The 27817-nt window shown below is 28.6% G+C and overlaps 1 protein-coding gene across 1 annotated transcript; it reads left to right on the top strand.

Moving 5' to 3' along the window:
* Positions 1-308: 308 nt before the first annotated feature.
* LOC113372427 (spermatogenesis-associated protein 20) lies at positions 309-27817 on the top strand. The gene is made up of 14 exons (XM_026612756.1): positions 309-557; positions 4174-4712; positions 6318-6416; positions 6517-6772; positions 7140-7224; positions 8936-9089; positions 9230-9468; positions 10863-11215; positions 11280-11515; positions 24360-24631; positions 27013-27088; positions 27162-27268; positions 27341-27439; positions 27564-27817. The coding sequence occupies exons 1-14, from the start codon at positions 415-417 to the stop codon at positions 27618-27620; spliced, it is 2715 nt and encodes a 904-aa protein (XP_026468541.1). The 5' UTR covers positions 309-414; the 3' UTR covers positions 27621-27817.

Below are 27817 nucleotides of genomic sequence, written 5' to 3'. Positions count from 1 at the left end.
CAGATTTTCAATAATTTAAGTTATTTAATTTATTCAACAATCAAATTTTTGACAATTTGTTAAATTAATAATTCGCTACATACGCATTAAGAGTATTTTATATTATTTTGTACAAACCTGTAACAGTTCAGAGTTTACCATAACATTAACATATTTATAATATTTTTTTCACTTACAATCACAATTAATCCTTGAAAATACAATAAAAAACAGCATAAAAAAGTGACCATGTGCCCCAAACTAGGTTACTGTAAACTGTAACGTCCGCCATTGCTCTTTGTCAAAACTGTCAAATGTTATGTCAACATTAAGTGATCATTTACCATAACAAGTTTTATTAAATTTATTCTTGATGCTAAAAGTTGTTTCTGTTAGTGGAAATACCTAGAAAATTATTCAAATCAATGCATTGATATGCATTGTGCACGCGCATTTCATTTATTTAGAAAATTGACATTTGGAGACACTCGATCGTCGTTCATAACCTACAATTCAAACGTCATTTGCTTGGTTTTTTATAGTAATTTTAATAAAACAGGAGAAATTGGATTGATTAGGTAATTAGAATTTGATTATTTATTAGTAGGATAATTTATTTGTAATGGGTTTGTGTAGTTTTGATAATTGCGTTGTAAATTCTACACTGGGAGATTTTATCTTACATGTCCTTATGTCAACATTTATATATAAATTATTCATATATATATATATATATATATATATATATATATATATATATATATATGTATATAAGTAGGAGCATCGATTAGTGTTTCTCTTATCCTTTGCACTAAATTAAACGAAGCACTTTCCATATTGATTATTATTTATTTCTCACTTCTCTTACACTATTCGATTGATATTGATTATTATATATTCCTCACAATATCGTGAGGATCGTGAGGATATTATAAGTTCATCACAATATTTGAGATGTTATCATTAGAACGAAATTTAAACATGTTCCCTTTTCGATTAATAGAAGGCTTTATGTAAAATTTTTAAGTACAAAGGCTTAATACTTTTTATGTCGTACAGTTTTATGACCAAACGAATTTACTTGTGTGAGCATAGATATGTGGGTTTATACTTTCAGGATTTTTATAAAAGCATAATGGAACGAGTAATCAGATAAGAATAAGTTATAATTGCTTCATATATTTCTCAGTAGAGTAGTTTTAATACATTTTATGATATCGTTAGGTTTTATGACCAAGTAAACTTGTGTGTATAGTGTAGGTATGTGGGTTAATACTTTGCAGAAAGGATTTTTAGGAAGGCCTAATGGAATTAGTAATCAGATCAGAATAAGTTATTTTGATAAACTTTTGATAACAATGATTGCAATCGATGCACGTCTATATAACAACTATATATGGGATGAATCAAATATATTGCATAGTTTGTATATGAAGCGTATATATATATATATATATATATATATATATATATATATATATATACATATATATATATATATACATATATATATATATATATATATATATATATTTGACATTGAAACATATTTTGCCACTTGCCGAAGCAGTGTAGAATTTCTTGTAGAAAAATGTTTATAACTTTGAAACCTTTTTGTATATAAAATTCCATTTAAATGATAACAAACAACTTAAAATAAGTAATTAAACAAATAAATAATATAAAAATGATTTAAAAAATATATTTATGTGGGCTATATTTTATTAACTCTCTTTTCGCTCTTGTCTGTTTATATATGTGTATATCACAATTTACTTCTCACACTTCTACTTTCATATTTCTGTGTTTGCGATTCTTTTTCTTTTAATTTCTTTTTAGTTTTAATATTTAGGACTTAGTAATCTTTATCTTATATAAATTATTTATATACATATATACATATATTTATAACATATTTGATATAATTTCCAGCCCATACGACTAATTAAAAAAAGTTAATATAGAAAAACAATCCTTATTATACGTTTCGACACTTGATGTGTGTCGTCATTTCAGCAGTCAAACCAGGAAAAACACAAACAATTCAGAAAAAAATGTAAAACACTAAATTGTTTAATGAAAACACTAAATTATGTCCTCTTTATAATAAATATATACTATAAATTATATCCTCGATTATAGATATTGTTTTAATTATTATTTATGCTTGTTTACATTGAAAAACTTTAGTGCTTTATATTTTCTTGTATTTTTTTGTTTTTCTTGGTTTGAATGTTGAATTTTTGTGTTTTTCCTCGTTTGATGACACACATCGAGTGTCGAAACGTATTACAAAAAAATTGTAATACTGGAAAAATCAATAATGATCTATTTACGTGCGTCATCATTCAGCATTTTTTTTAAAGTAATTACTTGTTTAATTTATTTTAATCTCAAATATATTTTTTTTAATTTAATCTTTTTACACTTTATAAAAATTGTTTTAGATACTGTTATTAAATATTTTAAAAAAATTGCTGAATGATGACACACATACCGTGTCGAAACGTATAAAGAAATAGAACATTACTTATTGTTCTTTTGGATGCAAATTAACATTTCAAGAATATGTCTCAACGTTGAATAAAAAATCTACATATATATATATATATATATATATATATATATATACATATATATATATAGTTTTTTCGACGTTGAAACATAATTCAAAGTAGTAACTAGCAGCCCATTCATCGAAATAAAAATGTAAAAAAGCATTTAAAAACTTTTATTTATACAATTCGACACCAGGTGCGTGTCATCATTCAGCAACTACAATAAATTTGAACATTTTACTACTATAACAATTATAAAATAATTATAAACATGGAGAAACATTATACATACCAGCAGGACAAACACTCAAAAAAATATTTTTTATGAAAAATTAAACTTGTAACATATTAGCAAAGGACATTTTATGGAAAAATAATGAATAACTAAAAAATTAAAAACACTTTACAAACAATTTTTTAATTATTCATTATTTTTCCAAAAAATGTCCTTTGCTAATATGTTACAAGTTTATTTTTTTATAAAAAATATTTTTTTGAGTGTTTGTCATTTCAACGCCGAAAAAAGTATCAAGATATATATATATATATATATATATATATATATATATATATATACGAGGTCTGTTCAAAAAGTACCCGGAATTACTAATAATTAAATTTCGCGGGTCTGGAGTGTCTGATTGTCAAATTTTTTTTTATTGTGTTGGCATACATGCCCCTAAAGTATGATGAAATTTTCAGCTATATTCACTGTTTACTTTGTCTGTGGTAGTCGCTAAGGTTCGACGTGTTTTTCTGAGCTCGGCGATTTTTACAATGGAAGAATTGAAAAGTCAAAGAATTTGTATTAAATTTTGCGTAAAAAATGAAATAAAGTGTTGCAAAGTGCAAAAATTCACCAGATATGGCTCCGTGTGACTTTTTCCTATTCCCAAAGTTGAAGAGACCCATGAAAGGACGGCGGTTTTCCTCGATTGAAGAAATAAAGGCCGAATCGCTGAGAGTGCTCAAGGACATATCAAAAAGTGAATATCAAGGGTGCTTCGAAAATTGGAAAAAACGCTGGCATAAGTGTATTATATCTGGGGGGGACTACTTTGAAGGGGACCACATTAATGTAGACGAATAAATAAATATTTTTTTGAAAAAACGAAAATTCCGGGTACTTTTTGAACAGACCTCGTATATATATATATATATATATATATATATACATATATATATATATATATATATATATATATATATATATATGAGTGAGTTCTTGAGGGCGATACATCAAACAAAGAAAAGGCTAAGATTTATAAAATAATCTTTAATTCCAAACGTTTCGACATTCAATTTAATGTCATCATCAGTGGATATTGAACATGGTATTTTATATCTAGAAATGTGTACACATCACAGAATCACAGAAACATTAGTTGTATCAATGTTAGTGCAAAATTCTGTGATGTGTACACATTTCTAGATATAAAATACCATGTTCAATATCCATTGATGATGACATTAAATTGAATGTCGAAACGTTAGGAATTAAAGATTATTTTATAAATCTTTGCCTTTTTTTTGTTTGATGTATCGCCCTCAAGAACTCACTCATATAAATAAATAAATAAATATATATATATATATATATATATATATACAATTTTTGTATTTTTTCTATTTTCAGAAATCCCACCCCACCTCTCTTCCCCAAACACCATTCTGGTGCTGTGGTATCATCCAATGCAATAAATTTGAGAAAAATGGGCTCAAAATCTCCAGTTACAGGCTCAAAATCAGATCAAATGAATCGTTTGAGTCTCGAAAAATCACCCTATCTTCTCCAACATGCCCACAACCCCGTAGACTGGTACCCTTGGGGCCCGGAGGCTTTCGAAAAAGCCAGAGCCGAAAACAAATTGATATTCCTTTCGGTCGGTTATTCGACTTGCCACTGGTGTCACGTTATGGAGAAGGAGAGTTTTGAAAATCCAGAAGTCGCCGCTATAATGAACGAGTATTTTGTTAATGTTAAAGTCGACAGAGAGGAAAGGCCGGATATTGATAAGATTTATATGACTTTTATACAAGCCACAACCGGAGGAGGCGGTTGGCCGATGTCTGTGTTTTTGACGCCTGATTTGAATCCTGTTACTGGCGGGACTTATTTTCCACCGGAGGATAAATGGGGACGACCTGGGTTTAAATCGATACTGAGAAATTTAGGTGAGGAGTGGAAATATTTTTTGTATTACTAGTACACCTAAGTCTGTTTTTACACAGTCTTTTTGTACACGGTTTTGATATAACACGGTTTGAAAATTGAATATTTTTAATTTTTTCACACGATTTTATTCCATTTAGCACGTTTTGAAATTTTATGTACTTGAATTTTTTTTTGTCAAATTTAATTTTTGCGAAGTATGTTCATATCACAAAAAAGTATTTATGAAAGAAAAAAGTCTGAAACCATCGATAGTATCGATAGTTTGCGAACACTAGCTTAAAGATTTAAGTGAATTCCCCTTTAGCGCGTACAAACAATTTTTACTGGTCAAAGCAAATGTGAATAGCACTAGTTTAATTCTTGTTCTTGAAAATTCTTATTTTTCTAATTCTAATTCTAATTTTAATAGGTTTTAGAGATTAGGAACAAATCACCCATTTTTGTATAAGATCAATGTCTTTTTTTACACGGCTTCTTCTGGAACCAATCTACCGTGTAAAAACAGACTCAGGTGTATTACATTAATTTGTTTGTTATTTCTAACTTCCCGAAGGAGAAGTTATAGTAATCGCAAAAAAATCGAATGTGAAAATTTGTATATATATTTACGTTTCAGAGGTTTCTGAACATATTGGCATACCTTAGAAAAAATGAATGTGTGTGTGTGTGTATGTATGTATGGATACAATTTTTTGTCCACGTTTTCGGGCGCACGCATCAACCGATTTGAATGGTTCAAAAAACATTCGATTCCTATTGATAGGGAGATGTGCTGATTACTTTTTGGCAAAGACAGGTCCACCCGTTACGGAGATACGGAGCAACGAGTGCAGAAAATAGAAATCGACTTTTTGAGAGAACGGAGTATCCGATTTGAATGATCTAAAAAACATTTTACTTGTTTTGATTGGGAGAAGAGGTGATTAGTTTTTGGCAAAGGCATGTCCCGCCATTTCGAAGATGCAGAGCTAAATGTACAAAAAATGACAGTTTTTGAGTGAACTAAGCGTCCGATTTGAATGATCTAAAAAACTTTCTGCTTGTATTGACAAAACAATTGCTTTCGAGGATAAAAAGTTATTACATCTTTTTTATTTTCCATAAAATATTTTTGTAATTTTGGATTAAAAATGAAAAAATTACCCAGGCTAAGCACAGTCTAAGCGCCACCCTGGTATAAATGTTTACCCAATTGCGTTTAGACTGTTTGTTTATATTGAAAAATGTGGAAATGCCGCCAAGCTAAGCACAGTATAAGAGAAAATGTCGCACAGAATTATTTGCAAATGCGTTTAGACTGTGACTATACGGGAGCAATTTTTCAATTTTGTGTAAATTGAGCAACTATTTTTTTTGAAATTGAACTCGAAATGAAATGACGATTGTTAATGTTCTGGAGATAAATTAATTTATGATTTATGATTTACATTTGATTTGCTCAGATATAACAAGATAGCAAAAATAATGAAAGTTACAGTATTTGTAATAATATATATGAAAACGTTTAAAATTTGTCGAATATTTCATTACGGTACGGGAAGTTCCAGCAATTTGCCTTAAGGCACGATGCCATACACCACTAGTTTACTTACTTAATTTTTCAGGAGAACAATGGCGTAAGAACAGTTCTGATTTAATGGAAACCGGTACTAAAGTCTTAGAAGTTCTAACAAGAGCCACAAAACTGGAAGCAACTGATAATGGTAAACCTTTATAAAATAATTATATATATATATAATAATTTATACATATATATATATATATATATATAATTATAATATATAATTTTTTTTCTATTACCAGGGGATCTTCGAATCCCGTCCCCCCAATGTTTCGATCGTTGCGTCCAGCAATTTGTACGGAACCACGATCCAGTCCATGGAGGTTTTGGGCCAGCACCAAAATTTCCTCAACCGGTGAATTTAAATTTTTTATTTCATGCTTATGCCAGAGATCCTACTTCTGAAGAAGGACGAAGTTGCCTCGAAATGGCTTTGAGGACTTTGGATAAGATGGCTGATGGCGGTATACATGATCATGTCTGTGGAGGCTTTGCTAGGTAATAAATGATAATATTTATTTGATTATTTGTAATAAATTATTATTTTTTTAATTACAATATTCATTATAACTGTTAAATAATTTAACATCTAGCAATAATGATAAATAATAACATAAATTTAAATAAATAAGAATGCCAAGGATAGAATTTACATTAAAATGATATCCGTAGTATGATGATTTAATATAAAATAAAAGCAAATAATACACATAAAAATACAATTAATAAATAATATAAACAAAATTTCTGAATAATGAAATAATACTAGAAAAATAATAAAATATAACAAAATAACAATAATAGAAATAGTAAGATAATAATAATAATTATTATTTATATTAAATGAATTTGTTTTTATTTGTAGGTATTCTGTTGATGATAGGTGGCATGTGCCGCATTTTGAGAAAATGTTGTACGACCAAGCTCAACTTATAATTTCGTATTGCCAGGTATGTACTTTGACTACTTATATCATATATATATATATATATATATATATATATATATATATATAAATTCTATGTCACAATGTTTCAGTACTCTTCCAAAACGGCTTTACCGATTTTTACCAAATTTTATATTCGTACTCAGTAGGTCTGAGAATCGGCTATCTATTTTTTGTACTACTAAGTGGTAAGGGTTGTTTACCCTTAATTTTTTTTTAAATTTTTGGACGATTTTTTTCTGTTTTTATTTTATTAAAATGTCGCAATAGAAAATACATACAATCCTAAATTTTTGCTTTTTTATCATCTATCCTTATTTTTTATAGCCATTTTAGTAACTCAATTCTGTTTCATTCCGTATTCAGTCATTGAATGTTTTTTACATAATTTTAGTTTAAATTTTAAAGAAAAAGCCTAAATCTTATCGTTCGTTCAACCCTAATATGAATAATTTTAAATTTTGTGGTTAATTATCTTTATTTTTTTAAATGCTGTATTGAAAAATACATAAAATTTTTGTTTTCAAAATACTATTTATTTTTATCAAGGGTTGTTCACCTCTTCCATTTTCTCATGGTACAAATATTTTCCGAACGTATCACAAACAGCCTACATAGTTTATAAATTGAGATTTGCAAAATTTTCCACTCTCAATTTTTTTCAATCTCAGTTGATAACCTGGGCTTGTCACATAACAATGAAATTTAAAATTGAATTATCGGATTTTGCTTCGTAATTCAAAAATTAACGAATTGATAAAAAGCGCAAAGCTTTAATAATTTTTAAATGTGGCATGCTTTGCAGTGGGAAAACCATCAATTAAATTTGTGTTAGACGCCCCTTTCATACCACATTTGCAATCAGTTGGTTATTTTTCTACTAAACATTTTATACTAGAATTTTTTTATGGCAAAACACGGATACGCTCCTACATTTTTATACTGAACATTTTATACTAGAATTTTTTTATGGCAAAACACGGATGCACTTTAACACAGTTTAAGAATTGAGACAATCTCCCTTATAACACGGTACTTTCAAAGCGGTATTTTTTAAATTTTGGTCTAACACGGTTTGAGAATTCAGCAAAACCTAATAAAATAGAATTTTGTAAAACCTATGAAAATTAATCTTTATTTAATATAAAATTAATAAAATCGCCGTACAATAGCTCAATAAATGTGTTGAAACTAATGCTAAACATAACTAATTTTATATTTATTATTCGAGTGCGTACGTTCTATCGAAAAAAAATTCTAGGCTTATCCAAGCAATTAGTCAATTAGTTTTAAACAAATATCCTTTAAATAAAATGGACATAAAATTTTAATGAATATAACTTTGCATGTGGTAAATATATAAATATCTTTTTGCTAAAAGCGAGACATCGCAACTATATTTTTTTGCAAAAAATAATACATATTTACAGAAAACTGCTCAGTGAATGGGATATCTTGCGTTAATTATACCTAAATCATATTATTCATGTAATGTATATTACGTATTTAATAAAATTAATAAATATAACAGTATTTATTAAAAAATCATGAAATGTAACATGTTTTTTTGAATTCTTGGAACGCAACCCCTCTTTTTACTAGTTTTTTGTCTCGCCTAATACGCTACTTTTTTGGAACGTATCTACCGTGTTATACGGGGGTTTCCTGTATATATATATATATATATATATATATAATTATATTTTATTTTTTAGGCCTATGTAGCGACTGGAAACGAAAAATACGCCCGTGTAGCAAAATCAACTTTGCAATATTGTATACGAGACTTGGGACATCCCGAAGGAGGCTTTTATGCTGCCGAAGATGCTGATTCTTTGCCAGACCACGATTCTGAACGCAAACAAGAAGGCTCGTATATTAATTAAAATCATAAATTGAAATTATTATATAACTCTGTAAACTTTTCCGATAATTATTTGTATATGCATCTCTGTAACACAAAAACATCTGTTACCGCGATTTGAAACATAAATCTTATTTTTTTCCAGGTGCGTTTTGCGTGTGGGAGAAGAAAGAAATCTTCGAGTTGCTCAAGAACCGCAATCATGCCAGTGGCGTACCATTTTTCGACGTATTTTGTCACCATTTCGATGTTCGAGAATCTGGAAACGTGGCTCCTGCACAAGATCCTCATGGCGAACTCATGGACAAAAATGTACTCATTGTTAATGGAAGTTTGGAAGCCACTGCTGAAAAATTCGCATTGAGCGTGACGGAAACCGAAAAAGTAAGATAATTGACACATATCTTCTTCTTATATATAAAAATGGAGCTCTCGATAAAATGATCCGCTAAAACTCGAAAACGGCTGAACCGATTTGGCCAGTCTTAGTCTTGAAAAATTGGTGCTAATCAGTAGGTTGTCGGAGAGGTGAGATATTATTTCAAAATCGCGTAGAAACTTTACATTTTTAATTTGAATTTTTTGTAGAAGCGTAATTTAAATAAAACAATGGACGGTTGCTAATACGTCAAATGTCAAAGGTTTTTGACAGATGATGTTCAATTACATTTAATAGGATGTTTTACGTGAATATTATTTAATTATGATTAAATTGTAGTAAGTAGTTTTGTTATATATATAAAACGTTAGTAAACGTTTCGACGTAGACAAGTTGGCGGCTTAAAATATATTTTAAAATATAAAGCGTTGTGATACAATTATGAAATTATAGTATGTTATTTCGTAATATGTGTACTGAATTATAAAAATATAAAATCAGATATGTTTCTAACAGAAGAAACTAAAAAATTGCAATGCACACTTGCATACTCTATTTTTTTTAGTTGCGAATCGACGGTTGGATATGATATGAGAAGTACTTTTGAAAAATGTTTTAAAAATATACAATATTATACTAGAGCTATAAACTTTTAGTATGTTTTTACCTAATATTTGTACTCAATTATAAAAATATAAAATCACATATGTTTCTAACAAAAAAAGCTATAAATTCGCAACTTTTTAAACAAATGCACTCTTGTATATCTAGTCTCCAATAGTTGCAAGTCCACGGTTTGATGAGTATTTTGAAAAATATTTGAAAATATAAAACGTTATACTAGAGTTACAAAATTTTAGTATGTTATTTCTTAATATGTGTACTAAATTATAAAAATATAAAATCACACATGTTTTTTACAAAAACAGCTATAAATTTGCAATTCAGTGAAATCAAGTAATAGGGCCGCAAGTGTTACTACAAACTCAACAATATCAACTTTTTTGAAATGAAATATGAAAATGCACTTTTTGGCATATTTTTCTCAAACACGGTGCTCTGAAATATCTCATTTGTATAATTATATACTCAATGGTATTTATAAAACATTTTCTATGTTATATTTTGTTTTATTTATGTTATTTAAATTTAGAACCTAAATTTGGTATCGATCAAATGGAAATTTGGTTGAATAACATTTTCCCAGTTATAATTTCCCAGAATATATCGAAGAATTGATAGTAATAGGTTGTCAAATATCTCCCTTCCGCCTTTTTGTATTATATTCCAAGAGCAAAAAAGCGGAAGGGAGATATTTGACAACCTAATATATGAAGGTCTGGGGTTCGTAGGGTTCCTAGTTTGTAATATATATTTCATACTACTATTTTTTTTGTAGTTGTTATCAACATGTTTGTCTATCCTCCGTACAAAACGTCTACAACGACCGAAGCCTAGTTTGGATGCAAAAATGGTCTGTTCGTGGAATGCGTTGATGATATCGGCTTGTGCCAAAGCTTTTGAGGCACTTTCAGGAATGGCTCCAACCAACAACGATGGGGGATCACCTAATAAAGAATCAGCATCTAAAAAAGCTGAAACTGAAGCTGAAGGTTTCCTTCTGAAGGCTATTTTGTGCGCAGAGTTTGTCAAGAAGTACTTGTATATTCGTACTGGCGCTGACGGGGCTCAAGGTGGACTTTTAAGGGCTTGTTATGCTACCAGGAACGCTGATGGGAGCGTAGAACAACTGTAAGTAGAAATAGACATTTTTCTCCAAAACTCCAGAAATGCTTAATGTATCTTTTTCCTGCAGTGCTAATCCTATAAATGGTTTCCTGGACGACTACGCGTTCATGGTTCGGGCTTTGCTGGATTTGTATGAGGCCACTTTAGACCGGTCCTGGTTGAGATGGGCCAGGGAATTGCAGGCTGTTCAGGATGAATTGTTTTGGGACGATGATGCTCCTGAACATGGACGGGCAGGAACAGGAGGCGGATATTTTACCAGCGCCTTGGGAGACCCGACGGTTGTCATGAGGCTGAAAGAAGGTAAGAAGTAATATACACATAAATATACATATATACATATATATATATATATACACGTATATATATATATATGTATATATATATATATATATATATATATATATATATATATATTTATATATACTAGATGACTGGCCGACGTGGTCCTATATTAATATTTACCGTTTACCTAACAATAATAATTGTTTTTTAAATTAATCTTTACACCTAAATGCATACACACCAATATGAGCTTTGTTAAATGTTCTAACTGCTTTAAATAAAATGATGAGTCTCAATTCCCACAACTATTGGTAATTGAAGTCTTTTAAACGGTATAACAAATTCAGAAAAAATTAATATATAGTACCCGCGGTAAAAGTACAATATCACCTTGGATTTTTCCAACCAAAATAATTCCTTCAATAAAGTTTTTATTTGCATAGTTTTATTGCCAATTAAAATAATATACATTTTTAAAGACAATATGCTGGGTGTAAAGGCATTTAAGAGATTATTTCCTATGTGATCTCTTTTTTTTATTTCTCTGACATTTTATTTAAGATCGTATGGCCACTTTTTTTTCAATCTTCGAGTGGGATATTCCTCGCTTAATTTTTTTAAATATATGTTTGGGTGACCTGGCAGTTTTTCGTGGTATTTTTTGCTCCTTTTTTATCATTTCATTAATAGTTTTTATTTTTAAGTCTTTATGTAGGATGTCATTTGTAATATACCAGGGTGCGTTCACAATGCATCTTAAAATTTTCAATAAAATTGCCTGTAATTTTTATAATCTCGTATCATATTTTAGTAATTATATTAACTAAATTTCATTTTTCTTAGTAATAATTTAATTTACATTATTACCAGGGATGCTCCTGGGGTCCTAGCGCCCACATGCAATTTTTTTCTAGCCCCCCTTCCCTATTATTTTACCTGTTTTAACAGTTTATTATTAAAATTATTTTCATTAATTAAATTTAGTTTTTGAAACATTTTATTTATTTATTTTGACTATTTTATGTGATTTATTGTATTGAGCAAATCACAGAGAGCAACAAATTTTAGCCTCTCATTATTAAAGGTAACACTGGTACTTTATGTTGGATTATTTTAAGTTGATTTTTTATTATTTAAGATATTCAAACTTGCATCTTAAACTTTTCCTAATTGATATCGTAAGGGCCGAATTGTATGTAGTCATCTTTACTTAACCATTTGTTGTTTTAAAGTGAAATTTTTAACGTATTTTAAAAATATTCTGCTTGAAATTATAATTATATTATAATTATATTTTTCTTGAATGATATTGAAAAAAAAAACTACTTTGAAAATTTCATTCAATTCTTGTGTTGGCGCTCCCTAAGGCCATTTAAGGTGATATTACCTAATTTCACATTTTAGGTTAATTAATTTGTCAAATCCTGTTCATACATGTATCATTCAATCTGCCATACTTATACTGTATCTTATATTATTTTAATTTCTGGCACATCGCAGCTGCTTTTTGGAAATAATAATGTAGACATTTCATTTTTCTTATTCATAATCATGAATTTATTATATATATTCTAATATTGTCTAGGCTCATAAGTAAATTGAAATTTTCTGTAGATGACAATTTTCATTTGTTTTCAATGCCAAACAATGTCTCAAATATTTTCAATACCAAACAATGACATGTCGTTTTTTGGAAATTTTTTCATTTGTTTCTACAATTTTTTATATTTTTAAAATCACATACATAAAAAAGTTCTCTTAACAAACTTTAGAAAAATTTATCAAAATCCTAATAATCGTTTAGGAGGAGTTATTTACATATATATATATATATATATATATATAAATATATACATATTTCATTTTTTCTTTCTGCCAATTAGTGCCAACTAATATTCTCTTAATTAGCCATCAAGGAAATATCGCGCAGTCATCAGCATCGGAAACTGTTTTAAATACAAGCATTTAGCGATTTTTTTTCTGCTTATTTTATTTCCGATCTCTAGCTGTAGTTTCTTTTTTTTCAAACTTTTTCTCGAAACGTCGGGAAAGTGGAGTCAGTCAATTCACCCTCCATCGAACAATGCATACATAGAGAATTTTTAATATCACAAACATACAGGGAAAAAGATTCTCAAAATAATAATAGAAATATATAGTTATTGATGATTCTTCTCAACAATTTAATATTATATATCATGCTTTTGTAATATAAAATATATGTATTTTTAAATTTAGGTGCTTTTGTGCTGATTTTGACTGGTTTATTACGCTAAAAAGAAAATTGGCGATATTTTTTAGGTAAAAAGTTTTTCAGTTGCCAAAATAACTTTCATGTATCATTTTTTCTGTGAAAAATATTTTAAAACTAGTGACCCATGGAGCCTTAAGGCAAATTACTGCAACTTCCCGAATTTAAAATTTCTATAGGCTTAAAGAGAAAAAAATAGATTTTTTTTTTAGAATTTCGAGTTCTTGATAAAATTGAAAAAATATCGACTTTCTTCTATAAATTATTATTTTTGTTTTGAAAATTCTGGTCTGAGAATCGGCTATTATCTATTTTTCATACACCTAAGTGGTAAGGGTTGTTCAGCCTTAATGTTTTTGCTTTAATTTCTGGACGGTTTTTTTATAACATAAATACATTCCTGAATTTTTGCCTCCCATTTTCCAATTTAACAAATATTTTTACAAATAAGAATAACTTTTGGCAAAAAGTAAAAAAACTCAATATTTGCAATATTAATTGCAAAAATAAATCAACTAATGGTGTATGGGGCCTTAAGGCAAATTGCTGGAACTTTCCGAATCGTAATTAAAAATTTTCCAGCTTAGAGAGCAAAAATTAGATTCTTTATGAACATTTCGAATTTTGAAAAAAAATTAAAAAATATCGACTTTTTTCTCAAAATCATGATTTTTTTATGGAAATTTTGATAATTTTTGAAAACTTCGTAAGTACAAATTAGTTTTTTTTTGAATTTTTGACAAAATTATGATTTTTTTTAATTTTCCTATAATTTTTGAAAACTTAAAAATTTTCTAGAAGCTTAGTAAGGACAAGTTAATTATAATTTTAAAAAACTTAAGTAAGGACAATTTTTTTTTGAATTTTTTAAAAAAATAAAAAATATCGACTCTTTTTATATTAAGATTTTCTTGAAAATTTTGATAATTTTAAAAAACTTAATAAAATTTAAAAGCTTTGAAATTGACAAATTAGATTTTATTTGAAATCTTAAACAAATGAAAAAATATCGACTTTTTATATTATGATTTTCTTGAAAATTTTGATAATTTTTGAAGGCTTAAAGAATTTCTAAAAGCTTAGTAAGGACAAATAAGATTTTTTTTTTGAATTTTTTAAAAAAATAAAAAATATCAACTCTTTTTAATTAAGATTTTCTTGAAAATTTTTGAATTTTTGAAAAAATGAAAATTTATCTAGTTTTTTTTATATTATGATCTTCTTGAAAATTTTTATAATTTTTGAATACTTAAAAAATTTCTAAAAGCTTAGAAAGGACAAATTAATTTTTTCTAATTAAAAAAAAGAAAAAATATCGACTTTTTATATTATAATTTTTCTTGAAAATTTTGATAATTTTTAAAGACTTAAAAAAATTATAAAAGCTTAGAAAGGACAAAATAAATTTTATTTTTGAATTTTTGAATAAATGAAAATATATAGACTTTTTTTCAATTCTTATTTTTTTTTTAATTATAATTAATATAATTAGATAAAGATAATTTTTGAACACATCTCACTTATTCATCAGATTTTCATTCCCTCAATACAAATAAAATGTTTTTTGAATCATTCAAATCGGAGGCCCCGTTCTATCAAAAACTGAAATACCATTCTTGGCATTTTTTACTCTGAAACCTAAAGATACGCAAAAATTTTCATTTTCGATTTTTGGACGATTACAATAACTGACCCTAAGGGATGTTAATAATATTGTCATAATAAAAATACTATTTTAGAATCTGTGAAAAATGCCGTTCGGGTTGTTCTACGTTTTTCTGTTATTTTTCTATCGTTTCTTTTTTGATTTTTTGCATTCATGAACTCTTCGATAGACGACGTTGTGAAAAACGCTAGTTGTATTACGTAACAATTTTTACGTGCGCGAATATTGCGAATTTGAAAATGGATTGAAATATTTTATAGGAAGTGGTCTGAAAATATCGATTTAGAGTTAAAATACAAAATTGTATAAATATTGATCCCGTATCAAATATCAAATATTTATATAAAGCTTCAAATCATTATCTCGATTTCTTAATATTTCATTCAATCAGCACACAAAAAACGAACCCTCTCAACAAGTTTGAAGAATTAACTGCTTAACCCGCATTTTTTATAATTACCTCGTCGAGAGCATATTTTTCCACGTAATCTCATCTTCATCGTCTGGGGTAAATCTTAAAATCAGTTGAGTTGTATCAAGAATAAGAATTGGGGGAATTCCCATACTCAGAGACCTTGCGTGGGTTGTGGGTTGTGGGTTGTTGGGTAGATGGGTGAAGTTAAACAAGCGATGTCAGGTAGATTGATGTGGTTTTAGGAGATGATTTTGGCTAAGGGTACTTCTACACACATTGGGATAATATTAAAAATATTCCATTGTTTGATTCTACAAATATTTTGTCTATTGTTTAACGATTTTTGAGCTAAAGTTAGTGAGCAGCATTTTTTACCCTTGGCTTCGTTTACGTTGAATTTAACGAAAAAGTTAGAACTCGACGCATTTTTATTTTAATTGTGATTTATTTTCAGTTTTTTGTATTATGATAAAGATCAATTTTAGATTAATAATTTAATTTCGTCAAGCAACTGCGTATCCAACTCTAACATTTATTTTTTATGTATTGAATCAATTATCTTTTTTTTAAATGCGAGTTTGATGCATTGCAACCCTAAATTTTCACCTTTCTAATTTTAAGAATCCTTAACTGGCAATTATATTCTTTTTGTGGTACTTTTTTACTGAATTTCAAATCAGATTTTTTAAAGTTATAATTTAACATATTATCAACAATTTATGTTTATAACGGGTTGATACCCTCCACTTTTTTGAATTTCTGCTGATGAATATTTATTTATGAAATTCTGTATTTTGCATTGGGTAATTGATGCAGCTTATAATTAGGAAAATTCTTTATAATTAAAAATGAGATATTGGGTGTGTATACTCCCTTTGTAGTAAAAGCGAACTGATGAAAAATTTTAGAAAAAAGCAATAGACATATTTTTATATTTGAGCAATATCTGAGAAATTTTCTGAACTTATTTCGATAGTCGATTGTGTGAAATGTACTGTGATGTATTTTTTTTTTGGTTTTTACAGTATAATTACTGCTGATTGCATTTTTTTAAATTATATATATATATATATATATATATATATATACTAGCTGACCCGGCAAACGTTGTTTTACTAAATAAGGTATTTTCTAAACAATTTCTAGAGAATCAAAAATATTAATACTTTAAGTGTATCAGGATGTGTTGTTGGAATACTATATACAATGATGTATTATAAAAACAATAAATCCCATTAGTTTGTCTATATTTTGTACATACTGGAAGTTTTATACACTTTGTATAGAAAACATGGTATAATCCAATCCAAGTCTTTTCTGGTCTTTCGACTTTTTTGGTTTTTCAGATTCTTTTTGGATTTTGAATTTTGTGCATAATTGTAAATAATACTACTGAGCTTATACAAATTTTTCAAATTTCTGCGAAGAAAGATAGAAAATGAATAAAGCATTTGTTCTTTGACATGCTTCTTGAAAAGTTTCAAGTAATATTCGATGAATTAAAGTGAATTTAATGAAAAGTATATATATATATATAATATATGGCAGGGCGAGGCATAAAGATCAAATTTGACTTTGAGCAAATATAAACTATATTGTGAAAACCAAACTAATTATATCACAACAAATAACACAATTCAAACGAACAATTAATGACTACGTTCTGTAAAACTACCAGCTACTTCATTATTGCAGAAATGTGCTTTTTTGATGTCTTTCAAAAATTTGTTATCTAGACCTTTTTACTCCATATAGGGATAAATTGGAACGGCCAGGTGGTAAATAGGCTTCATGTCTTATTTCAATTTTAAAGGTATTTTTTAAAATAATTACATTTTTAACTAATGCTAAAAAACTACCAACGGAAGAAAATACTTTTATTAGGAATTTTCAAAGATTACCTTTTATCTCCCGATACCGTTTATCTCCCGAAATCATAAGAATCAAGGTTATAGCTGTTTATACATCTTTTTCTCTCTACTTTCAAATATTTTTGTTAAACAATGCCTAACTTTACTGGTTTTTGACACATCTGTGGTAAACCCTTTCAACCCCGGACCTTCATATATTACTTCGCTAAATTCTGGGAAATTATAACTGGGAAAATGTTATTAGACAAAATGTCTCTTTGATCGATACCAAATTTAGGTTCTGAATTTAAATAACATAAATATAAAATAACATAACCTAGAAAATGTTTTATAAATACCAATGAGTATACAATTATAAAAATGAGATCTTTCAGAGCACCGTGTCTGAGAAAAAATATGCCAAAAAGTGCATTTTCATATTAACATTTCAAAAAAGTTGATATTTTGAGTTTCTAGTAACACTTGCGGCCTGTTTAATAACGTTTTCGTGTAAAATTGAAACCACAAACAAACTATTTACTACAATTTAATCATAGTTAAATAATCACGTAAATGATCCTATTAAACGTAATTGAACATCATCTGTCAAAAACGTTTGACATTTGACGTATCAGCCACCGTCCATTGTTTTATTCAAATTATGCTTCTACAAAAATTTCCAATTAAAAATGTGAAGTTTCTACGCGATTTTGAAATAATATCTCACCTTTCCGACAACCTACTGATTAGCACGAATTTTTCAAGACTAAGACTGGCCAAATCGGTTTAATCGTTTTCGAGTTTCACCGAATCATTCGATCGAGAGCTCCATTTTTATATATAAGATATTATCCTTTAATATAAATATTATCCTTCGTGCGAACTCCGTCTAATATTTCTCTTTCAGACAATTAGTCTGCTTCTATATTATATGTGTTTTCTTAAAAGGGGGCCACAATCTCATATCACATCTGTGGGATGGAGGAGGGATGTTCTCATGTATCCATTTACATTTAAACCAGTGACTGTGGTGTGCCCCTCCAGAGAAAAGTAGAGTATGAGATGATGGTTTGTTGTCTAAATTCTAAATTGTCTGAAATTGTACGAAAGACGCCGCGCGTTCGTTCTGAGTGACACCTGAGGCTTTTGATGTATTGCAGATTATATGGAAATGTGTGGTTTTTAAACGAGATAATTGTAGGATAAAGTTATAATACATACTCATGGAAATATATATGTTTTAGATTTATTCTACCCATAGAACGCACCATAGATGAAACGTCTAGGTTTACTTTTTTGACCATAAACTTTTGTTGTTATGTCGTTTTTTTTCGATTTTTTGAGTACAACTTTGTTTTTAAATCGATATAGGCATTTTCTGTTCAAGCAGATAGATTGTAAATAAAATTTATTTTTTGAATTTTTATACCGCAACTCGTAAAATTTCCAATATTTATTTCAAACAGAAATTGTATTGCGGTTTGTAGCAAATCCCAACAATCGTCGAGGTATAGGTTACATTTTTTTGCTTTTGTAGACGTAACATTTTTTTTAGATAGATATAGCTTAATTGTAAAATATGGATATAATATTAATAGATTTTAGTATAAAACGGCGTAACTTATAATTTATTATAAAGTGTTTCAATACGAAGTTTTTAACTTCCCGTAGGGCAAGTTATAGTAATCGCAAAAAAATCGAAAATGAAAATTTTTATATATCTTTACGTTTCAAAACCTTCTAACATTTTGGCATACCTTAGAAAAAATGGATGTATGTGTGTGTGTGTATGTATGTGCGGATACAAATTTTCGTCGACGATTTCGGGAACACGGATGAAGCAATTTGAATAATTCAAAAAACATTCGATTCGTATTGATAAGGAGACGTGCTGATTAGTTTTTGGCGAAGGCAGGTCTAGCCGTTCCGAAGGTACGGGGCAAAAAGTGCCAAAAACGGTAACTCAGCTTTTGAGAGAACGGATCGTCCGATTTGAATAATTCAAAAAGAATTTTATTTGTATTAACTGAATGAAGAACTGTTCAAATTTTTGGAAAGGCAGGTGCAACGACTTCGGAGATATGGAGGAAAAAGTAAAAAAATGAGCCATCTGGCGATCAAAAATGAACATTAGACATACGCACATCAAATTATCAGATATTTTGTAGAGATTTTAACAATAATTATAAATTTTGTGTACATTCCTATGGGTTCCGTACCAATGTTTACGCGTTAGACGGCGACCCGGCGCTTACGCGCTTTGCAGTTAAAGCAGTACGATTGCTTTGAAAAAAAGTTCAGAATTTCCAAAATATTTCAAAATAAATGATTTAAAATAGAATGATTTAAGATGATTTAATATGGTTCGAAATTCTATTAAAAGTTTCAAATCATTGATAAACTCTTATTGATTATTATTGGTTATTTTTAATTACTCGAATTTTGAATTGCGGTACTGGAAGTTCCAGCAATTTGCCTTAAGGCACGATGCCCTAATTGCCTTAAGACAGAATTCCACTTACAGCTAGTTACTAAATTAAATTGTAATCATTTCTCTCAAGTCTAGTATAAGAGTACCTACTTGCATTTTGTAAACATTTTACTGACTTGTTGCATATAATTTTTTATTTAATATAGACTTCAAAACTATGTATACTTCCATAACATATTTTATAATTTTTTGCAAAAACTTCTAGAAAACTGGAACGCTCTTTAAATCTATATTATAAAAAATTGCCGCGTCCACTCATGTCAAAAAGAAACGAATTTTTAGTAGGCAGTAACTCGAAAAGTATCTGCTTTTTTGAAAAACATCATTAAACATTTTGAAAAAAAAATACATCATTTTGAATGGATGTCATCCCCACTCAAAGTGGCAAAGGAGAGTAAAATAAACCTACTTCCAAAATTTGATACAAATTGGAGCACAGTAAAAAAATTCAGAGCAAAAACAAAGTTTGTTTTTCTGGAAGTTTGTTTTTGATAACTTTTATTTTGTTGTATATATATGTGAATTCTGTCATTCGTCAAATGTTTGTCTCATATGGAAGTTGGTGTCGTATTCAAACTTTGTCTATTATTCAAATGAACGTGATAACTCGATTGTGGAACTGCATCGCCCTATGCACATTTGCACTCAATTCGACTCGACCTACATTTGAATACCTAAGATATAAGATGTATATATATATATATATATATATATATATATATATATATATATATATGTATATTTTATTTTTTTTGTTCGCAATTTTTGAGATGTTGCGTAGCAATCGGTCCATTCTCCGTTCCGATCATAAAACGAAACATTTTAATGAGAAGTCTAAAAATATACAATCGGGCTAAAATTATTGATACGTGGAATGTCTGGCTTTGATTTCCATCGATATAGACCAAGAGCCTCGCCAGTAGAGTCCTTTTTATATTTTTCGTGTCGTTATTTAATTTGGTCGTCAGTAGAGTCATTTTTTATATTTTTTTATGTTCTTTTTATTTATTCGTGTCGTTATTTAATTTGCTCGTCAATAGAGTCTTTTTGTATTTTTCAAGTCCTTATTTAATTTGCTCGACAGATTTTTGTTTTATTTTTTGTGTCGTTATTTAATTTGCTCGCCAGTAGAGTCTTTTTTATATTTTTCGTGTCTTTATTTAATTTGGTCGTCAGTAGAGTCCTTTTTATATTTTTCGTGTCTTTATTTAATTTGCTTGTCAGTAGAGTCCTATTTTATATTTTTCGTGTCGTTATTTAATTTGCTCGTCAATATAGTTCTTTTGTGAAATTTTCATGTCGTTATTTAATTTGCATTTCATATTTTCCATGTATTTATTTAATTTGCCTGTCAGTAGAGTCCTTTTTGTATTTCTATGACTTTATTTAATTTGCTTGTCAATAGAGTTCTTGTGAATTTTTCATGTTGTTATTTAATTTGCTCGTCAATAGAGTTCTTGTGAATTTTTCATGTCGTTATTTAATTTGGTCGTCAGTAGAGTCCTTTTTATATTTTTTGTGTCGTTATTTAATTTGCTCGTCAGTAGAGTCCTTTTCCATATTTTCCATGTCTTTATTTAATTTGCTTGTCGATAGAGTCCTTTTTTGTATTTTTCGTGTCGGTATTTAATTTGCTCGTCAATAGAGTTCTTTTTTTGTATTTTTCAAGTCCTTATTTAATTTGCTCGTCAATAGAGTCCTTTTTTATATTTTTTATGTCGTTTTTTAAATGTGGTCGTCAGTAGAGTCCTTTTTTGTATTTTCTTAAAAATAAAAAATCAGAATTTCAAAAATATCAAATTTTCCGAGTTTCTTACGATTATAATTCCCTTTCTTATTTTCACAAAACAACCATAAAAAGGTCCACCAGAAATGGTACAACACATCATTTTAAGGCACGTCAATTTGAGCAATCATGTTTTATTTTCCTGCCTAGGAATTATTTTAATTATCTTACCCCAATGGTTGATTTTTTGGGTTTATGAGTCTTTCACCAGCTCCCCGTCTAATTGCAATCTATCGATTTATCGAACAGGCCATGTGTTCCCCAAATGAACAAGTTGGAACGTAAACAGGAAAGAAGGATTTAAGGTTAACGAGTCGGACTCGCACACGATAAGCCAATTGAAATGTAATTGATGAAGATCAAGAATAGTTTGAAAGCTTTTTATAAAATAACTAATTCGATTAAAAAAATGATTGGGTGAATAATTGCGTTTTAAGGCAAATTGTGTATGTTTTTTTATTATTTTTAACTTTTGTTTAAGTTCAGGCCAAAAAATTCGATTTGCTAATTTTGTTATCCCAAAAGTTGAAGTCAAAATTGGACTTATACTGTTGTTTTTTTAATAGCTGAATGTACTGTGTATAGTTAGCTATAAAATAAAAAAAATGTTTTTTTTTTTAAATTCTACTTTTGTTCAGAAATTCGAAAATAATTACAACAAATGATTGAAATATTTGTTGACCCTAAATTTACACAATTAAATGTATACATACTTTCAAGAGCTTTATACAAAATCTGTTGATTTATTCTGCATGAATCTTATTAGTTTTTGGGCACTTTGTGGCATTTGTTAGCTTTTTTTCGGACAACACATTAAAAATACAAATAGAATATTTTTAATATTTTTTTGAACCATCCAAATCGGATTACCTATTTTTCCTACATATATGCATGGTACGTACATACATACTCAAACACACACACACATGAATAGATCGACTTTTTAAAAAATGCCAAAATAATCTGTCGGTTCAATTTTCTTCATCGTTTTTAAGCACATTTTTTAGGAAAAAAAGTAGACAAAAAATATTTCGAAATATTGGGCATTTTTTACTAAGAATTTCATATTTTAAATATAAATTGTATGATAGATATTGAGTGTTCAAGATATTGTATGTTCAAATTACATTACATAGGAAATATATATAGGAATCTTCTGTTCAAGCAGATAGAAAGTGTATAAAATTTATTTTCAAATTTTTAAACCGCAACTCGTAAAATTTTCAATCTTTTCCAATCCAACATTAGAATATATGATTTTTTTATGGCAAAAATACTCGATTTATAGAACTTATATAAATGTGAACTTTCGATCCAATGTAATTCACAAATAAATTTATCTCGAAGTTTCCAGTAAAATTGACAACTGCCATTTCACAGTTTTGTTTTATTGAAAATTTTTTGAATTTACCAAAATTTTAATATCGAAAATGAAGTTAGATTTTTATTATTACCTATAACCTAAGTTGGATATAAATGCATACAGTGAGCAAATAAAATTGAAAATCGGTTCAGTAGTTTAGGAGTTTATTCTGGACAAACATTGTGGCCTATATGTGATTTATATATATAGTGCACCATTGCTATACAATTTATTAAAATTTTGGACATCAATAAAGTTCTAATAATTTCTATTGTCAGAAAGATTACACGTGTTGAGAAATAGATCAAGATTATTAACATCAGTAGAAAAGCAGCTGAGGTGTGCCAGAAATTAAAATAATATAAGATACATATACAAACAGTATATGTTTGGCAGATGAAATTATATAATTCAGTTTAATAAATAACACCATACGTTCAAAATTGCATATACATTATTTTTTTAAACTTCTGCATGTCGCATTTTGGTTTACTTTACTAAATTATTTAACAATACAAAAAATATTTCTGCTTATTGATGTTGAAATGATTTAGAATTTCGTTTCATGTGTCAAAAATTGATTTGTTTGGCGTTGGATATGGAATATTTAGCAAATTGATCTTAGATTGAAGAACTAGATTTTACAAATTAATTTACCGAAAATTTGAACGTGAACAATTCTGTTTATTAAATTAATAATAAGAAAAATGTACTTTACAACCGATTATAATTGCCAAAAAGCAACTAATATATCTTACGTGACTATGAAAAGATGTGTTGTAAAATCAAGTGTGATATTGTTTTTTTACCGCAGACACTATATTATTTTTTCTGAATTTCTTATACTGCTTATGCTAAGACCATAAATGAATCACATCATGCATGACATCAAATGGGATAATAAAAAGTATAGGATAGGATATTAAACAATTTGGAACTTTTGAATTGTAGACGTGGGTACAGGACAACGTCTGTAGGGTCATCTAGTTCTAGTATATATATATATATATATATATATATATATCAATTTTTTCCCCCAGATCAAGATGGTGCCGAGCCTTCCGGCAACTCTGTTTCGGCCCATAATCTTTCCCGTCTGGCGGCACATTCTGGAGCCTCCCACGAACAATTGTCGCCCCAACAGAGACACAGGAGCAGTTCTTCAGGAGGCAAAAGAGTCACAATCGGGGAACCGGAGGCCATCAAAGCCAGAAAGATTTTGGCCGCCTTTTCACACAGATTGGAAAGGGCGCCTGTCGCCCTTCCGGAGATGACGAGCGCCTTGGCTTTGGCGCACGATTCACACACTCAGGTAATAAAAATAAAGGAAACATGGGAAATGATTGAATAATAAGACAGATAAAAACATAACTAATAAGACAGATAAAAACATAACATCTCAACACAAAAACATAAAAACTCTAAAATAAAAGACCTGATTATATAAATATATATTTACTTTGCCTATATTTACCTACTCTATTACATTCTATTGGTAATAAAGGATACAGGAGAAATGATTGAATAACTAGTGGGGTGTATGGCATAACAATATTATTTTATTTACTCAATTTAATATTTAAATAAATAACTAATAAGACAGATAAAAACATAACATCTCAACACAAAAACATAAAAACTCTAAAATAAAAGACCTGATTATATAAATTTATATTTACTTTACCTATATTTACCTACTCTATTTCATTCTATTGACTTACTACCTCAGAATAAAAAATCAGGTGTGCAACCCTCTCTCTAAAATATATTTCGTTAGAAACGCACATTCCATTTCAGAATTATTTATAAATATGTGAGCCTTATTAAATTTCCACTCCGCCGATTTTTTTGATTTAATCGTGCCTTAAGGCAAATTGCTGGAACTTCCCGTACCCTATTTAAACATTCGAGAAATGAAAATAATCGATAATTGTTTTGAATATTTTCAAATAGATTAGTTATTTTAAATACATACTGTAAAGTTATAAGTGCTTTTTAAATTGGGCAACGAGCGTATATACAAACAACTTTGTGTATGTATATAGGAAATTTGTTCTGTTTTTTTTTTTAAATTGATTTTTTTTTTGATAATTTAGATATTTTTGAAATTTCTCAAAATTTCGTTTTTTTTTTTTAAATTTCGAAATATTTTCAAATTTCTGCAAGAAATAATTTTTTTTTAAATATTAATATTTTCTGAACTTTCTCAAAATTTCGTTTATTTTCAAATCGAAAATATTCGATTTTTTTTTTGAAAATTTCGAAATATTTTCAAATTTTTGTAAGAAATCGCTTTTTTTTAAATTTTCATACTTATTGAAACTTCTCAAAATTTCGTTTGTTTTTGAAAATTTCTAAATATTCTCAAATTTTTGTAAGAAATGTTTTTTTTTAATTTTGATATTTTTTGATATGTCACACGGAAGAAGCTCTTAGTAAATTGCCAATGGCAATGTATATTAGGGTGGTCCTTAATATGGATATTTCTTATTTAATTTTTCAATTCAAAGTTTCGTATATTTATTAACTTCCTGTAGGGTAGTTATAGTAATGGGCCGAAAATCGAAAATGAAAATTTTGCATTTCTCGACGTTTTGAAGGTTTCTGAACATTTTTGCATACCTCAGAAACTAAATGGATGTGTGTGTGTGTGTTTTGTATGTCCGCATTTTTTCGTCCACGTTTTCGGGCGCACGGATCAACCGATTTGAATGGTTCAAAAAACATTCGATTCCTATTGATAAGGAGATATGCTGATTAGTTTTTGGCAAAGGCAGGCCCAGCCGTTACGGAGATACGGAGCAAAGAGTATAGAAAATACAAATCGAGTTTTTGAGAGAACGGAGTATCGAATTGTAATGATCTAAAAAACATTCAATTTGTAATATTTGGAAGAAGAGGTGATTAGTTTTTGGCAAAGGCAGGCCCCGCCATTTCGAAGATACAGAGCTAAATGTACAAAAGATGGCAGTTTTTGAATGAACTAAACGTCCGATTTGAATGATGTGATAAACTCTGTGCTTGTATTGACAAAACAATTGCTTTTGAGGATAAAAAATTATTACACCTCTTTTTATTTTGCATAAAATATTTTTGTAATTTTGGATTAGAAATTCAAAAAATTACCCAGGCTAAGCACAGTCTAAGCGCCAATCTGGTACAAATGTTTACCCAAGTGCATTTAGACTGTTCACGTACTGGAGAGATTTTCCAATTTTGTGAAAACTATTGAAAAATGTGGAAATGCCGTCAAGCTAAACACAGTATAAGTGAAAATGTCGCACAGAATTATTTGCAAATGCGTTTACACTGTGACTATACGGGAGCACTTTTTCAATTTTGTGCAAATTAGGCAACTATTTTTTTTGAAATTGATTTCGAAATGAAATGACGAATATTAATGTTCTGGAGATAAATTGATTTATGATTTACTTTTGATGTGCTCAGATATAACAAGATAGCAAAAAAATAATGAAAGTTACAGTATTTGTAATATTATATTTGAAAACGTTTAAATTTCTCGAATATTTCATTGCGGTACGGGAAGTTCGAGCAATTTGCATTAAGCGCCGACGCCATACACCACTAGATTTTTTTAAAATTTGAACCCTTGGGAGCGAAAAAATTTTAAAATATCCATATTAAGAACCACCCCAATGAATATGCATATAATAAATTTCTTTTTTTTTACAGATTTTGATAGCTGGTCGAAAAGATGACCCCAGAACGAAAGCGCTCCTCAAAGTAGTCAGATCCAAATTAATACCGGGTACTTAACCACCGAACCATCTGATTAATCATCATACAAAATTAATTTATTTTTTTAAATTATTTTTTAACAGGACGAGTACTTGCTTTAGCAGATCCTGCCTTGGACAGTGAATCTTGCAGTTCGACATCGACGCAGGAAGAATGTCCTTTGACTTCTAGGATAAAACCAATCAATGGGGTAAAAATAATACAAGAAAATAAGATTAATATAGGTTTATGTTTTTTAATGTATTTTTTTTTAATTTGACAGAGATCTGCAGCTTATGTGTGTAGGGGTAGACGTTGTGCTTTGCCAGTCACAGAACCTGAAGATTTATCTAAACTTATTGATGAAACTGACCGAGATCATGTGAGAAAATTTTACAAAATATTTTATAAACAAAATTTAATCCTTTTGCACAAATTCTATTTTTCTCCTATTAAATATTTCCCGTATTTATTAATTATTTTTAATTTTTTTATTATTTTTTTAGGATCACGGTCAACAAAGGCAGCAAGAAAGAGCCGGTAGTCATGCCCGTGGCGAATAAATTAATTTAATCGATTAAAAATTGGTTAAATATTTATTTATAAGTGCAAAAATGGCGTAAGTGATTTTTTTTTTGATTTTGATACAGGTGGAATACTCTTTGGCTTTCTATCTGGGGTGACTTTCCTGTCTTTCATAATTGTTTCTATAAGAAACACATGCAAAACATTTATTTTGTAGAGTCAAATTATTATTTTT

Source organism: Ctenocephalides felis, unplaced genomic scaffold (assembly GCF_003426905.1).
Source record: "Ctenocephalides felis isolate EL2017-DRISC unplaced genomic scaffold, ASM342690v1 CF-g0.4_SCAFFOLD_01604, whole genome shotgun sequence".
NCBI classification, from domain to species: Eukaryota; Metazoa; Arthropoda; class Insecta; order Siphonaptera; family Pulicidae; genus Ctenocephalides; species Ctenocephalides felis.
The sequence above is the reverse complement of the archived record's forward strand: the minus strand, read 5'-3'. Positions and strand labels throughout refer to the sequence as shown.